The sequence below is a fragment of the Myotis brandtii genome, unplaced genomic scaffold (genome assembly GCF_000412655.1).
Source record: "Myotis brandtii unplaced genomic scaffold, ASM41265v1 scaffold312, whole genome shotgun sequence".
Lineage (NCBI taxonomy): Eukaryota > Metazoa > Chordata > Mammalia > Chiroptera > Vespertilionidae > Myotis > Myotis brandtii.
In genome coordinates, this window is record NW_005361955.1 from 4,900,004 (window position 1) to 4,916,947 (window position 16,944).

General features: G+C 48.5%; 2 protein-coding genes across 2 annotated transcripts in view; both read right to left on the reverse strand.

Moving 5' to 3' along the window:
• The window catches only part of IL17RE (interleukin 17 receptor E), an 11,284-nt gene extending 1,291 nt beyond the window's left edge, over nt 1–9,993 (reverse strand). Inside the window, exons 1-16 of the mRNA XM_014542694.1 lie at nt 9,785–9,993; nt 9,434–9,449; nt 8,535–8,639; nt 7,457–7,554; nt 7,050–7,209; nt 6,815–6,954; nt 5,728–5,796; nt 4,783–4,849; nt 3,653–3,828; nt 3,520–3,567; nt 3,392–3,437; nt 3,078–3,226; nt 1,322–1,390; nt 787–838; nt 604–702; nt 6–127 (exon numbers count right to left, since the gene is read on the reverse strand). Of these exons, the coding sequence (XP_014398180.1) occupies nt 6–127; nt 604–702; nt 787–838; nt 1,322–1,390; nt 3,078–3,226; nt 3,392–3,437; nt 3,520–3,567; nt 3,653–3,828; nt 4,783–4,849; nt 5,728–5,796; nt 6,815–6,954; nt 7,050–7,209; nt 7,457–7,554; nt 8,535–8,639; nt 9,434–9,449; nt 9,785–9,916 (1,548 nt within the window). The 5' untranslated portion in view covers nt 9,917–9,993. The remainder of the gene's footprint in view (nt 1–5; nt 128–603; nt 703–786; nt 839–1,321; nt 1,391–3,077; nt 3,227–3,391; nt 3,438–3,519; nt 3,568–3,652; nt 3,829–4,782; nt 4,850–5,727; nt 5,797–6,814; nt 6,955–7,049; nt 7,210–7,456; nt 7,555–8,534; nt 8,640–9,433; nt 9,450–9,784) is intronic.
• Nucleotides 9,994–14,321: 4,328 nt separating this feature from the next.
• JAGN1 (jagunal homolog 1) lies at nt 14,322–16,938 on the reverse strand. The gene is made up of 2 exons (XM_014542759.1): nt 16,888–16,938; nt 14,322–15,288 (listed from the first exon to the last, which is right to left on the reverse strand). Exons 1-2 carry the CDS (start codon nt 16,902–16,904, stop codon nt 14,826–14,828), a joined length of 480 nt encoding a protein of 159 aa, XP_014398245.1. The 5' UTR covers nt 16,905–16,938; the 3' UTR covers nt 14,322–14,825.
• Nucleotides 16,939–16,944: the final 6 nt, after the last annotated feature.

The window sequence follows — 16,944 nt, forward strand, 5'->3', positions numbered from 1 at the left end:
TCCACGATCACGTCGCGCTCGCCGCCCAACGTGGCCCGCAGCAGTTCAGCCAGCGCTCCCACCAGGCGCCGCTGCGCCTCTGAGTCCGCCACGTGCAGAAGCAGCACAGGATGCGGTTGGCCGGGGCCTAGGGAGGCAGCAACAGATGAACAGGGTGGGGGTTAAGGGACAGCTCAGCTCTGTCTTCCTTGGCCTCAGGGCTACATCATAGGGTGCACCCCCAGTGCCTTATCTGCGCTGAGGGTGGGTTCCCAAGGCAACTCTAGTCAATAGGGTGCTTTGGGGGCTATTTAGATCAAAGCACCCTGGAAGGGGTGAGGTGCCAGAATTGGCAGGTGCAGCCCAGACTGGATTTCCGCTCCACTTACCAGTAACCCGGAGACTTGGTACACTGAACCACCCGTACAGAGGGACCTTTGCCCTGCCTTAACCATTCCTGCCCATGAGGGGCCCTGAGGCGCACCCCCTTGGGTAGCAGACAGCTGGGTGCTGCGGCAGGTACATGGCTCTTGGGGAAGGGAGCCTAGGCAGGGAACAGGTGCCGGCAACTAGCCTAGGAGTTGGGCAGGTCTAAATCCCCAAATTATGCCCAAGTGAGCTTACCTGACAGTGGGCGCTGGAGGATGAGAACGAAAACAACTCCCAATAGAGTGGTGAGGGCCAGCAGTGCCAGGATCAATAGTCCCAGGTGTCTATTAGAGACTGAGTCAAGCAAGGTGAGGCCACACTGGGCTCCTCAGTGCCCAACCTTCCTCTTACTCACCCCCCTCTCCCCAAAGAACTCACCATCTGGACACAAGAGGTGCTTCCAGGCAAACTGGACATCTGACCTCCACACCTGAGGGCACAGAGCCCCCCCACCCCGTGAGCCAGGGTATAGTGCCTCCTCCAGGGGAACTTAAATGAAGCATGGAGATGGTGAAAGGGAGGTCCCCTGGATACGGAATTCATCCAGCACAGAACAGGTCAAGAGTGGCAAACTCAAAGAGTAAACTCAAAGTTGGCCAGGGTGTCCATGGGGACCTGGAGGGCACAGGCCCTGGTGGAAGTAATCAGACACCACTGAGCTCTAGCCTGTTGTCACCAGGCCTGAATGTGGACACAGAGAACTAGGTTTTCTGATTTTTTTTTTTTCAAGAGAAGCCAGAAATCAGCTTTTTAAAATATGATGTCTCCCAGTATTTAAATGGTGGTAACAAATTCCAATTTCAAACACCATGTTGTCCAAACCAAACATTTTTGTGGACTGGATTTGGCTTGTCTGCCACCTGTGGAGTAGATGCTAGAGGAGTATGTGTAGAGGGAGGGCAGGATTCCTTACCAGAACACAGGCCCCTGGCCTCAGGAAGGGAATGATGAGCTCTAGTGTCATTGGGCTTGAGCCCTGAGTCTGTTGGAATAAAGAACAAAATGACTGTTCGCACGGAAACAAATCTGGCTCTGAGCCTTTGCCCATGCTGTTCCTCCCCCCTGCCCCCAACCCCCTCCTCCCAATCCGCCCAAGGCTTAAGGCCAAGTGCCACCCCTGGCTTCATTCCTAGATCCCGCTGATCATTCCCAGATCAGAACTGCTGCACAGATACACATTAATCAGTCAGTCAGGTACTCGTCAACAGACATCCTGTGGGTGCCGACTCTGTGCCAAGCCCTGAGGAAAGAAGGCAGGCGCAGATCTTCTCTGTCCTCTGGCAGTTCCCAAACAGGGAGGCTAATAATATGCTGCCCTACTCCTGTCCGGCATACCTGAAGGGGTAGCTTATCTATTGGAAAAAATGTAAGTTGTGGAGTCAGAAGACCACAGCTAACAAAGTCAGGCTTAACTATTGCCTTTGTGGTTCCTAGCTGTGTGGAACCACACATTTGGTTGGAACATTGATCCCTGAGCCTCAGTTTTTTCATTTGTCTGTGAAGGCTAATAATCCTTGGCTTACTGCATTATTGAGCATCACATGGAAATATGCATGGGAACACCCTTTATAATATACAGTGCAGTGTGAATTCATTTAGTAGTAGTAGCTATTATTACACCTGGGACTCCTAGGGCAGAGACTCTGTTATATACTTTTCTTGTATCTTCCAGGGCCTAAGACAGGGTAGGCACAGAATAGGCACTCAATACAAACATGCTGAATTGGACAGAATTGATTGTCATCTGTCTACAGGGAGGATGTGGCTCTGCCCTATGTTCTGGGTGCCGGGTAGGGAGCTGATCAGAATCTCCATACTTTGGGAATACCCTCCCCCCTGCTCCCCCTACCCCACCCTGTCCTATATCATCCCATTGTCTAGTCAGCTGTGAGCAAGTGCTGATGCAGGGGCTCTTAAATCATGGCTGAACTCAGTGAAGGCGGTCTTTTCCCAGCTCACAGAAACAAATGAATCCATGGATTTCGTTCTCAATGTTAGGTTTTCCCACATGACTTTGCCTTACAACTTAATCACGGCTTGGTCTTAAATCTTGAGCATTTGCTACCACCTGCCTGCTTGGGAACCCTCAGAGAATACAAAACAAATAGCTGCCAAGTGAGTATTTAAGAAAGAACTTGAAAGGGCTACTCATGCTTAGTCAGCTTGGGGCTGTGGTTTTGAAGATATATTTGATTATGGTTTTTATATCAGATACACAGAAGAAAGTCTACTAGTCAATTGATCTTAGTTCACATAATAGAGTTAAGTCTGTGAGTAGTTTACAATCTTCCAGCGCCTCTGTCTCCCAAGATAGTGAGAGACTACTTCTGCCAGGTGCCTGGTGGAGGAAGGCAGGAGCACAGTGGTAGAGGACAGCTGAGTTTGAGAGGGTATCAGTATAACCTGGGGCAGCAGTTTGAGTCAGCCAGAGGAGAGCTGGGTATGAGAAGGACAATCCTTTGCCCCTGTTTATCCTTGTAAATTCAGAAACTGAAAGGATTAGAAACTGCCCCATGGAAACCCCGCTGATGGGCAGAAGGAACCAGCTGAACAAAGCCTGATCAAGTAAATAAATAACTAGATGTTGTAAGTCAGGAATTGGCTTGCCTCCACCTGCTGTGCTCTGAGCAACAGGACCTGGCGGGGGCCAAGGGCTGGCGAGGTCATACCTGGCTGATGCTGTACACAGGGGGCAGCAGGCTGTCCCGCCCCATGTCTGGGCGGCTCCAGGCAGCACTGAAGGTGGCATGCATCCTTGTGGAGAAGTGAAGGATCAGCTGCTGGGCCTGGGTGTCCATGCTCACATTCCAGGATGGGGCTGCCGGGGAGTGGGGAAAAGGGTGTCATGTGAGAAATCCTTTTGGCAGGAGGTGATAGGAGGAGCTGGGCTAGTAAACAGAGAAGTCAAGACAGGGCTAGAGTTTGGCTTGGCCACATTTGGGTGAGGGTGAAATGGTGGGAGGGGTTCCACTTATTGGCTCACCAGTCTGATGGGGACATTCAATGTGGCTGCTGTTTCCAAAAGAGAACTAAGAAATACAAGAATGGCGGGTCAGAAAGTGCCAGGCACCATCCATACCCCTACCCATCCCCTCTCACTCACGTTTGTACCTTGAAACAGAGCTGGGGGTGCAAGTCCACCTTCTCCAAAACATACCACTGTGGTGGGAGAAGGGGGTTAGCCCGGGAGCAGGGCCCTGGGCCCCAGCCCTGCCCACCCAGGTCCTGGGGAGGCCTATCTCACCCCCTCTGACTCTCGAGCTGTGGCATTGGGGAGGTCTTCACAGAGGGTGTTTCCGCCCTGCCTCTGGCAGAGGGAGGCTTCCAGCTTCAGTGGGCAGCGGAGTGTTGGGGCCATGACCATCTGACTATGCTGGCTGTAGTCGGTAAAGTTCACTGACTTCCAAAAGTCCGAGCCATCTGGGCAGACAGCAGGGCAGAGAGTGAGGCCTGGGGAGGCTTGAACCCTGCTTTGGCCTCGTTTGGCCACCCCCATCCCCAGGGCGTCAGGAGATGATATTTGTAAAGGTGTTCAGCACAGTTCCTGCTCCGTCTAGGAGCCCCAAAGATGAGCACACCTTTTCCAGCCCCTTGTTATTACCTTTTCTATTTACTCCTTCTTGCACCTCCATTCTGGCTAGCTCTTTGATACTCCCCAAACTCCAAATCTTTTTATTTTTGCTAAGGTTCCTCTCAAAACCAGGAATGCCTTCCCCTCCCTTCTTTCCTTTCTAAGTCCTGCTCGTTTTCTGGTGCAGCTCAGGTGTCACCTCCTCTGAGAGACCGTCTCTTGCTGATGACAGCCTTCACTGGCTTCTCCCTTTCCGGAGTTCATGTCCCAAAGGCTAGTCCTTACGTGTAACCCTGCCCTGGACTGCAGGCTGCTTTGTGCTGTTCGTTTGTTATGTTTGAGCATCCTGTCTCTTCAGCTTGGAGACAACAAAGTGTGGACAGCACCTTAGATGTCACCAACCACTTTCACTTATCATAGTGAAGTCAAGCCTCATAAACAGTTGGAAAGTAAGACAGGGCAAGTATAGTTATTTTACAGATGAGGAAACTGAGTCTCAGAGAAGAATAAGTGGCAGAGCTGGGATGTGAGTGAGCCCAGCTCTTCTGGTCCATCCTCCATATACCAACTCCTGTGTGCCTAGTACAACTTCCCACAGTGCCTACTACAATGTTCAACGCTCTGATTTATTGGCAGGCTGAGCAGTGGACATAGTACCCTTTTCTCCCACTGACTCCAGGGAAAATGCCTGCATGCCTTCTAGGGGCTTCCTCCAACACAGTTGGGAAGTGTGTGCGTGTATGCGTGAAAGAGAGACAAAGAGAGGCTGTGCGTGCACAAGAATGCATATGAGTAGCACTCACAGGCTTCAGGCCAGCTCTGGAAGGGACATTTTTTGCGCCTCACTGTATCCTCTTGCAGGTAGGATGCCTGGGGGGACAAGCAGAGAAGGTCAGACCTGAAACTCATTCTGGCTTGCCCTTGCTCTTGCCCTACTGCAAGCTGCCTGAGCTGGCAGGGCACTGAGGAGGGGAAGCAGTGCAGGGTGTAGGCAAGGGTAAGTGGTGCCTGAAGCTGGGGGAGGAACTCCAGAGTATAGGAGTGAGATCAGCTAATGAGGGGCTGAGTCCTCTTGCCCCCGGAGAGGAGAACCTATCCCCAGAAAGAGGCAGATTGTGATGTCCACATCTCTGTCTACACCCCCACTCTCAGTGCTTCCCAAGGTGCCTAGTGCCCTGTATGGGTCCCTCCATCTGGGTTGCCCAAACGCCCAATGGTTGTCCACCCTGGCAGATGCTCAGTGCTCCAAGTCTCTGCCTGCATCCTCCCTTTAGTTTCCTCCTGGATGACAAGGCCCCTGCCTTTTCTGTCTAATCCAAAGAAGTCTTAATGTTAGGCACTTCAGAATTATGGAGAGGACTGCCATGAAGGGCTAGTGGGGACAAGACTTTTGAGGCCATATGGAATCTTGCAATGGCCACGTGCCCCCACCATGACTGATCAGCACACACAGTGAAGGGAGCTGCCTATTCCGCCTCAGGGGGCTGAATCCAGGTCTGGACCAAGGAAAGCTGGGTTTGGGTGGAGCTGAGGTTGGAATCACCCCCAAGAATCTCATGTTCAGCAGGACACTTCCATCTCTGACCCAGTGTGTGGCTCACAGTCAAGCTGGCACCTGTCTTCCTAAACACCTTGTTAACACCCATTCCTTTAAAAACCCGACTTACTGGAGATATGTTTGACCAACTGCACTATCTGGGGACCTAGGAGTGGGGCCATGGACAACCCCCACCTTTTTCTTTACTCACCTCTATGCACAGACAGGGCAGAAGGAATTCATAAGGCAGGTCTACAGTGTGGCCCCTAGACACGGTTTTCTGTTGACGAAGCAGGAAAGGGAGAGAAAGATGCTTGAGAAAGAGTACAGGCACCCTGGCCGAGGGTAGGAGGAAGCTGGGACCTTATTTTTTCTCTTATGTGAAACTTAATTTTTTCATCGACAAATTTCCTCCCAAGGGGTCTCTGTTCTGTACTCTGACCACTTTCTCTAGGTGTCTCGATATAGGGCGGGGTAAAAGTAGGTTTACAGATATTTGTATGGGAAATAATACAATAATTAATAAATAATAATACAAGAATAAGCTCTGTGTTTCACATATTCACTACAGTAAACCTACTTTTGCGCCACCCTGTATATGGAGTCGGGGGAGGGAGGACACAGGGAAAGGGATATACATTTAATGAGCCCCGCTGGATGCCATGTAGGGTGCGAGGTGCTAAAGCAATAACTCAAGGAAATGCTAGCACTGCAGTGATCTTGGGAGGTGCATCACCACTTTATAATAAGGAGGGCTGAGGGCCTCGGCGGTGCAGCATCAGTCTCTGCAAATGGTACCAACTGTACACAAGGGCCTCAGTGACAACTGGAGGTTGAGATGGTGTGTCAAGACCTGCGCTGGGAAAATGAGGGTCATCTCATTTTCTAAGGAAGGCCACAAAGGGAGGGAAATGGAAGGGAACCAGGACAGATGAGACCACTTTGTTATTTTCTCAGGGAAAACAACTTCTCGAAGGAACTGAAAAGGTTTCTTAATATAATCTGAATCTCACTGGGCTCCTCTCATGTGGGTAAATACCATGTTCATTTCTCTGCTAGTCATTCCCAGTTGCACCAGGTCTCTGCATGCCCTTTCCTTTCCTCTCCTCCCACGTGACAAGGCGCCTGCATTTTCTGTCTAGTCCAAAGAAATCTTAATGCTAGGCACTTCGGACTTGTGGGTTTTGGAGAATTGTCTTCCCTCCCTGGACCTCAGGCTCCCTGTATGTACAATGGGTGGGCTGTTTTTGTTCCAGCACTGTGTGATTGGCTTTTTACAGGAAAATGACACTCCATACCTGGACATCAAAGGGACTGCTCAGCTCTTCGCACTCTAGTGCCCACTGGTGACAAAGACGCACGCTGACCTCAGGGTCTGAGGGAATGCTCACTCGAATAGCCCGTGCCTCAGGCAGCAAGTCAAAGGAGAACTCAGGCCCTGGGGAGAAGGGGGACTTGGTGGCCTTGTCTCTTGGCTTTAGCGAAGGCACCACTACTTGACTGTGCCTATCTCCAGTCACACCCCATGTCTACCTTTATGCCTTTGTGAGTCCTGCCTCGGGAGACCTTCCACTGCCTCTGGATCTGAAGGTTGGGTCCTTTTGAAGCGAAGCCCATTTTGGGAGATGTCTGGGGAGGGGACGGAGATTTGATGGTCCTTCTCAGACAGGCAACAGTGAGTCAGAAGCTTCCTCTGTAGGCAGAGAGCAAGGTTGGCCTTAAGCCAGGAATCAGGATCTCTGGCTTCTATTTCTCCCTCTGGAACCTGGGGTACCACAGGTAAGTTGCTCAACATTTAGGCCTCAGTTTCCCTAACTGTGTAATGGAAGAATAGTCTACTTCATCTCCATACTTTCCATCTCTCACAGGGCTGGAGAACAAAATGAGAGGCCAGAAAGGAAAGGGGCACAGGGCAGGGCTGGAACTGGCAGGGAGAGTACCTGAGCAGATGCTAGCATCCTGTGTCTCCTACAGAACTGGAACATGTAAGACTTTTTGGATTTCTGCACCAGGCGGTGGAACCAGCTCCGTTGAAGGTCTGCACAGGAAAGGGCACATTTAACATCTAACCCTTTTCTGCCTCTTCCCTACCTGGAGATGATGGCCCAGTGTTGGAGAGTTAGTCATTTTAGATCAGGGAGGGTAATGACATCAAGCCTCTTTAGTCCTGAAAGTTATGCTACAATAAAAAATGGATTAATTTCTTGGCCTGGTCAGGAAGCTCAATTGGTTAGAGCATTGTACCAATACACTAAGGTTGCGGGTTCAATCTCCAGTTAAGGCACATACAAGAAGCAACCAATGAATACATAAATAAGAGAACACAAATCAATGTTTCTCTCTTTCTCTCTCTCTCTCTTTCATTCTCTCTCTCCCTTCCTCTCTTTCTAAAATCAGTAAATAAAAATTTTTAATGATTTATTTCTTAAGTAGAGAAAAAGAGAACATCTTAAAGATGTTCACTGTAGCCCAGCCGGCATGGCTCAGCAGTTGAGCATTGACCTATGAATCAGGAGGTCATGGTTCGATTCCTGGTCAGGGCACATGCCTGGGTTGCAGGTTCAATTCCCAGTGTGGGGTGTGCAGGAGGCAGCCGATCAATGATTCTCTCTCATCATTGATATTTCTTTCTCTCTCTCCCTCTCCCTTCCTCTCTGAAATCAATAAAAAAAATTTTTTAAAGATATTTATTGTAGTATTATTTATAACAGTGAAAAATTACAAACTGCCCATTCTTAAGCAGAGTATGGGCATTTAGTATATATCAAGCACTGAGCTAGGCAATAAAAATACAGAGTTAAATAAGAAGGATCTTACTTTACAAATAGAAGATATCAATAATAAATTTCTAGAACTGACATTTTAATTCCAACAATTGGTGCCAGCTGAAAAGAGAAACATCCCAAAATGATACCAATGAACTCACTAATATCAGTCGCACTGGCATCAACCTCCCCACCCCCAAATGTCCCCAATTCACATCTCCATTGAGAATGGCCCAAGGGCTATTTCTCATACCTGAAGGAGTTGACACCAGGTGCAGGCACAAACAGCAGGGGCAGCACCAGAGCCAAGCACCCCGGGTATGTGGCAGGGTATGGCAAGGAATATGGGCAGATCTTTCTGCAAAAGGTGGAAAAAAAAAAGTGGTAGGGTTCAAGGACATCTCTCCTGCTTCAGACAAGAAGGACTTGAGGCTGAGCTCTGCCACTTACATCCTGGCTCTGCGACTTTGGGCAAGTTACGGACCCCTCTGAGCCTCAACTTTACCATTCACAAAGTGGGGCTGTTATCAAGATCAAGTAAGATAATGTGTGAGAAAATATGAACGTCATTTTATTACTGACAGTTAAGGGGGGGTTGTGCCTGGAGATTTACAGGTCTCTCATTTAATCCTCCCACAGCTCAGGGGCAACAGTCTTCATTGTACAATCATTTCTACTGTTCTGGTAGACCCCTCAGAAACCGAGGGTCGGAGGGCGTAAGTGTACTGACTGCAGCCACACATGGAGTATTTGGCAGAATGGTAATGCAAACCTAGACTTGTCCTGATTCTAAACCCTGTGCTTTTTCCTTACTCCTATGCTACTTCCCAGGCTGTGAACCAAAAAGTAGGATGCAAGCCTCACTGGGGATCTAGAACTAAAGGGGTGTGGGGACCCTGGCCGGTGTTGCTCAGTGGATAGAGTGTTGGCCTATGCACCGAAGGGTCTCGGGTTCAATTCCTGGTCAAGGGCACATACTTGGGTTGCAGGTTCAATCCCCAGCCCTGGTCAGGGCACCTGCAGGAGGCAACCAATCCATGTGTCTCTCTCACATCTCTCTCTCTCTCCCCCTTCCCTTCCACTCTCTCTAAAAATCAATGGGGGTGGGGGAAGGGTGTGGGGAAGAGAAGCAGGGCAGGGAATGAGACTTACCAGTGAAACTGTCATCCTGAAGGCACAGGGCCCAGTAGTGGAGGGAAAAAAGGAGAGAAGTATAATTAGGAGGGATTCTCACAAGGAGCACTCTTCTTGGGGTCTTTGCCTCAAATCACCTAATTCTGAGGCCCAGAAGCTAACAGCCCATCCCTTGTGGCTTTTTTCTTCCCAGCTCCACCCTGCCCAGGTCCTCAGGCCACTAAGACCCCTTTGAGATTGTGTAGAGGGCATACTGAGACTGCCATCAGAGCACATGGATTTGGGGAGGTGGAAAAGGACAGACAGGAGAGTGGAGAGCTTTGCCAGCCTGTGCCAGGCAGATATCCCCACCCGGTAATGGCACCTTACCATGTGGGAGACCAGCAGACGGCAGGTAGTCCAGTGGGGCAGACAGGGACAGCCAATCCCAGCAGAGGCAGAGACGCCAATGAGCAGCAGGCTGAGAGGCAGGAGCAGGGCTGCCAGTCTGGGGTGCCCCATGGACTTTCGTTGGGTCAGGGCACCCAGAACATAGCTGCACGGCCTGAAGGTGGGTGGCAGGACTTTGCAGTACAGCAACAGGGAGCACAATGCCAGTAGGAACCCTCGCCTCAGCCTGCCCTTGCCCCGCCCAGCCCCAAAGCTCCTCCTTGATCCTAACCAGCAGGCCAAGCCACATTCCTTCTCCTCCAAGCAGAGGGACTGAGGGATGCTTGCCCCCCAGAAAACCCTACTGTCTCCGACTGGAGGGCAAGGAGCGCATTTCAACTGCTCTGGCAGAGAAATAGCAGGAAAGAGGCCAGCACAGGGTTAGGAAATGGTCGGCTGCACCCATTTCTTAACCCCTCCTACTCCTGCAACACCCTAGATCCTACACGCCCGTTAACTAGCTCTTGACTTTGATCCCCTCTAGACATATGCTTCATCCCCTCACTTAGAGAATTGACAGAGCTATTAAACACTACTCTGCATTGGATGCCAAAGACAGAGGTGACTGGCACACCATTTGGAGTTGCGCAGAACAGTAAGAAAGCACTAAAGGCTGCACATAAGCATCACATGACTCCATATGCAGCTGGTTCCCCACCTGGCTGACTCTCAGGACTACAGCTCAGTTTTCTCTAGTCAGTTCCAGCTTTTCTGGACACAGGGCTCCATGCCAATGGGGACTTTGGCTTCAAAGGATCCACTACTCAGTACAGTCTGCTCAAGAAGCCACAGAGCTCACAGCAGAGCCCTGGAGCTAAGGGAGCGGGCCCCACACACTGACCTGGTTTCTTGTGGTTTCTGATAATGCTGACGAGGCTCCAGTCTTTGTTGGGACCCTCCCCATCATCCCACAGCTTCCTCCCGCTCATGGAGCATTTGATCTGCTTCAGCCCTCTTCTTGGTGACGCACACAGTGGAAAGAAAGTTTGGGGCACACCTACTGGGTTAAGGCACCTTGAAATTGTTACTGTCACTCTGCACCTTTCGGTAGACTGACCATAGCTTTCTTTAGGCCAATTCTAGTTTCTAAGTCATCAGGTCCATTGTCTGAAGATCCCATCCTACCTATTATCCTAAAAATGCCCTCTAGCTTTTGAGTTCCTTAAAAGATAAAGACCCTTTCTTATTCTTCATGTTTCTCCAGTGCCTAGGGTGGGTGTCATGAAATAGGTGCTGTCATTGAATAAATGTAAATTACGATAGCAGTTTATCCGTTTCACATTTCACAAAGTACTTTGATACTTGATCCTCGTAACTACATTATAAGTCAGGTGGGAATTGTTTTCATTTCACAAAGATAAGCAAGCAGGAAGGAACATTATTTGGTCAAAGTCCAGGTCTCCAGCTTTGGGAGCTCCACTTCTGCCAGCCTCTCACAGGTCAGTTCCCTTACGGTCCCCCTCCCACTGCCTCATCTCCCTCTGCTTCTGGGAAGCCTGAAGGGCCTGCCTGAAACAGTTCTGTCTTTTGGCCTTGGAGCCCATCACTGCAGACAAATGAGTAAGATGTGAAGTGAGGAAAGGGTGGTCTGGCCATCCTAAGGATTAGTTAGGGAGTCTTCTGCCTAAATTGTTATCTAACTCACAGTGGTTCAGATCTACATAGATTATGCATTTACACTATAGTTAGATTTTATTATTGTTATTATGGGAGCAGAGGGACAGGAATGTACACTCACACAGTCCATGCCACCCACAACTGGCCAGCTTGCAAGAGTAGCTGCAGCTTTCTTGTAGATTATACTGTAGAACAAGGGGTGAGTCCCACTCCTTCACCGAATTCCCAGACAAGCCAAAACTGTTCCGGGCTCATTTGGGGAAGAGAGTTCATTAACTTGAATATTAGCAAGTTACACCAAGGACTCTGCTCCCCAAAAATGCAAAATCAGAACACTGTAGCCCACAAGAAGTTTATTGAGTCTTCAAGACACTATACAATGTTGACTCCTCTCCCAGAGAAGGGTCTTTCAGAGGCAGGGAACCATCCTCCAGATGAGTTGCTCCTTTGTCATTTCCATAGGCAGCTGGATTTTTCCTCTTGGATTTCTCAAACTCCTCGGTCCCCCATGTGTGGACAAGATAAAATGCTACAAATGGCCATACGACGCCAAGGATGGACGCCTGAATGCTTGCTGCACAGCCCGTTGGGGATGCCTTGCTGAAGTAGTGCGGGAAGGTGCACTACTTGAAGGGCGACAAGTTGTAAGTGATCACATGTCTCATCATGTCAGCTTCCCAAACTGGGGCCCACGGTGGCAGTGGAGGAGCCTAAGGTCACCTCACCCTGCAGCAATCGTGCATCTTTCAATGCTGGGTACATGAAATGAGAAACTTGGTTCTGTTCTTTAACACTTCTCTTTTCTTTTTAATATATTTTTATTGATTTTAGAGAGGAAGGGAGAGGGAGAGATAGAGACATCAATGATGAGAATCATTGATCAACTGCCTCCTGCACACCCCCTACTGGGGATCGAGCCTGCAACCCAGGCATATGCCCTTGACCAGAATCAAACCCAGACCCTTCAGTCCACAGGCCAACGCTCTATCCAGAGCCAAGCCAGCTAGGGCTATACTTCTCTTTTCTTGATCCCTTTCAGGGCTGGGGAACTTTTTTCTGCCAAGGGCCATTTGGGAAAATTTTAAGAAAACTGGGAAAACATGAAACCCACTTGGGGATTCATAAAAGGTTCTGCTAAGATAGTGTGTGGTGAGAGTATTGGGAGATAATACAGGACTACTGCATTGAGACCACACTTTGGAAAATCTCTGAGATTAAGAATTTTGGTTGTTCAAAAATGAATGGCACATAGTAGGGACTTATGATGATGATCTAGAGCTGTGCTCTCTTGCATATAGGGATGCAGGAAGATGAATGAATATGAGGTAGAAGGCAAAGAGTTAAGTTTGATGTAATAATCAGGACATCTAGAGGAAGAGATTTTGCAGTCAGATAGTACTCCCAGTACTTAATAGTGACTGAGTACATACCTAATGTTTATAGAACAAAAGAATGACTAGAACTCTGGAGAGGAAAGAGATCTGCAGTTATCCATCCAGAGACATAAAGTCAAATGGATGAGTAAAGGGACCCTAGCCAGTATGGCTCAGTTGGTTGGACTGTCATACCATACACCAAAAGGTTATGAATTCAATTCCCAGTCAGGGCACATACCTAAGTTCTGGGTTCAGTCCCAGGATGGGGCACATAAGAGAGCCAGCCAATCGATGTTTCTCTTTTTCTTTAAAAATCAATAAACATAACATTGGGTGAAGATTAAAAAATATCTATATCTCTATACATTTATATATCTATATCTAAAGGGACACACATCTTCCATGTAGTATTTACTGTCACTTTTAAGCATGAAAGAGCCTTTAGTTCACATATCTCGTTTGTTGTTGTTTTTTAATATTTTTTTTATTGATTTCAGAGAGGAAGAGAGACAGAAACATTAATGATGAGAGAGAAACATTGATAAGCTGCTCCCTGCACGCCCCCTACTGGGGAATGAGCCTGCAAACTGGGCATGTTTCCTTGACCGGAATCGAACCCGGGACCCTTCAGTCCATAGTCTGACACTCTATCCACTGAGCCAAACCAGCTAGGGCTACATATCTCTTTTCACTTCTATTTTTAACTTATCTGCTCCATACCATTCAAATGTTGTTTCACATTTGTATCATGTTTCACCTAGGTTGCACATTTCCTGTGTGCAGGAATACTTTTGAATTATTGTGGATACCATAATATAGTACAGTAGTCCCCCTTTATCTATAGTTTCACTTTCTGTGGTTTCAGTTACCTACAGTTAATCTCAGTCCAAAAATATTAAATGGAAAATTCCAGAAATACATAATTCAGAAATTGAAACTGTGTTCTGAATAGCATGATGAAATCTCGAAGAGACCACGTTCACATAACTTTTATTACAGTATATTGATAATTATTCGTTTATTACTGTTGCTAATACCTTACTGTGCCTAATTTACAAATTAAACTTTACCATACGTAGGTATGTAGAGGAAAAACACAGTATATATAGGGTTTGGCACTATCTAAGGCTTCAAGCAGCCACTGGGGAATCTTGGAACGTATCCCCCATAGATAAGGGGGACTACTGTATCAGACACGTAACTGACACTGTACACTGAATAATAAACATGAATATACAACCAAAAGAAGACTGCATAACCCCAGCTGGATAAGTGAGAAGGGATCATCTGATAGGTGGAGAGATTAAATGTATGGCCCATAATAGTTCCTGCTAATCAGCTACCGGGTGGCAACTAATGACTTAAGTTCCTTCTCTATGGCCACTGCCAGGTTTCTCCGGGAGTTTCCATCTATCTCCTAGTGTCTAAAGCCACTCATGCAACGCACCATTCACACTGGTAAATCCCAAGCACAAGGCGCAGGGTAGACAGGGCAGTTATAACTTTATTGAGGTTCTTTGTAATTAAAATGCTTCAGAGTAGAGACCACAGTCTGCAGGGAAAGCAGCCTCCCAATGTTTCCTTCCAACCACCCATAAATGGAAGTAGAATTTGGTTGATTCCTCATCTCCAGTTTCAGTGGCTAAGGGGTAATGGATGGAAATGGAGAGAATGACTAAGAGGCAAGGATGAGGGTCGGTCTTAAAACAGAAAAATCCTGAAGGGCTTCAACTTAAACCAGCCGAAGTTTGTTTTACTGCTGTTCTTCACCCAGTTCCAGCCAACCAGGAATAAGTTAAATATCATTTTGCCACCTCAGCTAATGACAACAGTAGCAGCTTTCCAGAATCTGAGCCTAGTTTGCACCAGTTGCCAACACCACAGCTGCCAAAATGACAACGGAGATTTTAGAACAGCTCTTCTACCCTCTCACTCTTCTCCACGGGAGGGCTAGGCTTCACCCCAGGGATCAGTCCATCCGGCAGCCTTCATTTCCGCTTCTTCTCCTGTGTGCTGGTGAACCAAGAGTCTAGGAGCTTCTTGCTGTAGTGTAACTGCCAGGCATGCACTTGAACTGCCAGCACCAACACCAGGTACATGGCGGAGACGGCAGAAAACCCAAAGAGGAAGCGGTAGGCCTTGCCGTGGTGACAGAGCTGCTGTGCGGCAGGGAACATCTCCATGCTGCCGTAAATGAGGGGGGCGATGGAAAAGAGCCCCATGCTGATCATGGAGAGCACCAGGTAGCTAATGTTGTTGCGGGGGAAGGAGAGGAGACCCAAGAGGGAGGGCACAATACTCAGCAAATATGGGTACTCCCACTGATAGGGCATGGCCACCTGATCATTTGACAACAGCCTCAGGTGTCCCACGCTCATCTTGGCAACCAGCAGCAGCCATAGGACCAGATGAACGTAGATCAGCTTCTTGATTTCATACTTGAGGGTCACACTGTGGGGCAGAGCAGAGGGAGAAGTTCCTTTCATTCAAAATTTTCTGACCAACTATATGCCAGGCAAGTATACTGGACAATAGAATCTGAATGTGAATAGGATCTAGTTCCTGCCTAGAGGCTGGGCACAAGGACAGAAGAAAAATTACTAGCAAACGAACTGGAAGAGCTCTAGTAAATATATGTTGCAAGATACATGGATCCCAAAAAGCAGTAATCAATTCTGCGTGGGAGGGGACATCTGAGAAGGCCATTTAGAGGGTGATATTTGAGCTCGGCTCTGAGGGATGAAAGGAGATGGGCGTTCCGAATTGCACGCAGGCAGAAAAACACAGGCATTTGTGTTCCAAGAAAGCCAGTGGTTGGGTATGGCAGGAATACATCCTAGGTGGGGAGGGGAGTAGCAGGGTATGAAACTGCAATGCCTATGAACAGTCGGTTTAAAGGCAGAAGAGTAACTGGGTTGTGTTTAGAAAGATGACTGACTGCACCCTGGGAGTATAGCACAGAGGAAGGAGGTATGGGCAGTGAGGAGACCAGCTCAGGCTGCTCATCCTTCTCCTGCTAGAATAGACGGTTTCACTGAACGAAGTACATTATTTCTTATTCTTCTAACTCTCTCGGGTCCTAAATGTATCTTCTTCGCATCCTGGAGGACAGTCTCTGCTCTCCACGGGAGTCAAAATACTTGCTTGGGCTGGGAGGTGCCCTTAGGCAGGGATCTTAAGAACAAGAATGGAGTGAGGGTCCAACGAGCTGGTCGTTATTTAAAACTCTGGAGAGGAAGATGCAAAAGCATTCTGGAAGCGTTAAATGGATTTAAGGGGGGAAAATCTTTTTAAGTTTTTTATTTTAAAAATATTCATTATAGAAAGTGTGAAAAGGTAGGAAAGCCAGTCATCTCTCGACTGCAAGATTCATGAAAACAGGAACCAGTTTTTTTTTGTTTTGTTTTGTTAATAGGCTTTTTTATTGAAGGTGTAATATGCATACAAAGACCAGGTCTGCTTTTGCTCACTGTATCTTCAGTGCCTAGCATAAAATGCCAACTGGGTAGGAGCTCAGTAAATGCTGACGGGGTAATGTAGAAATACCCCTTACGTGGGGGTGTTTATAAAATTCATTTTAGGCAGGGAAAGGCTGGCTTTTACGGTCTACATCCCCCCAAATGCATCAGCTACCATGTACTGGGCAGGCTCGATTCTGTGCTAGAACTTAGGCTACGCTCTTTACACGAATCATTAGCTCACTAATTCTTCACCCAGCCCTTAAAGGTAGATTCTTTTTTCCCTCTTGCAAGTGAGGAAACTGAGGCTCAACTAGAAATGAGGTTCCCAAGATCACACAGCCGGGCCGGCATCACCACCCCTGGCGTCCAGGGGGGTCTGCACCCTCCCAAGGCACCGGGTGGACCAAGGGATGGACCCATGGGAGCGACTGGGCTTTCCGGGACTGGGGACAGGCCCCGGGACAGGGGGACTTGGCAGGTGAGCGTGGACTGGCTGGGGAGGAGGAGCCCGAGACCGGGGGCGTCGCTTCCCAGGCCCGGCGGGCTCCGGCCGGGAGAAGGCCTGTGTGCGCCTCGCCTCGCTTCATACCTCATCTGGTAGTGCATGGCGACGCGCTCCCGGTGCTGAAAGTCGCTGACGTCAGTG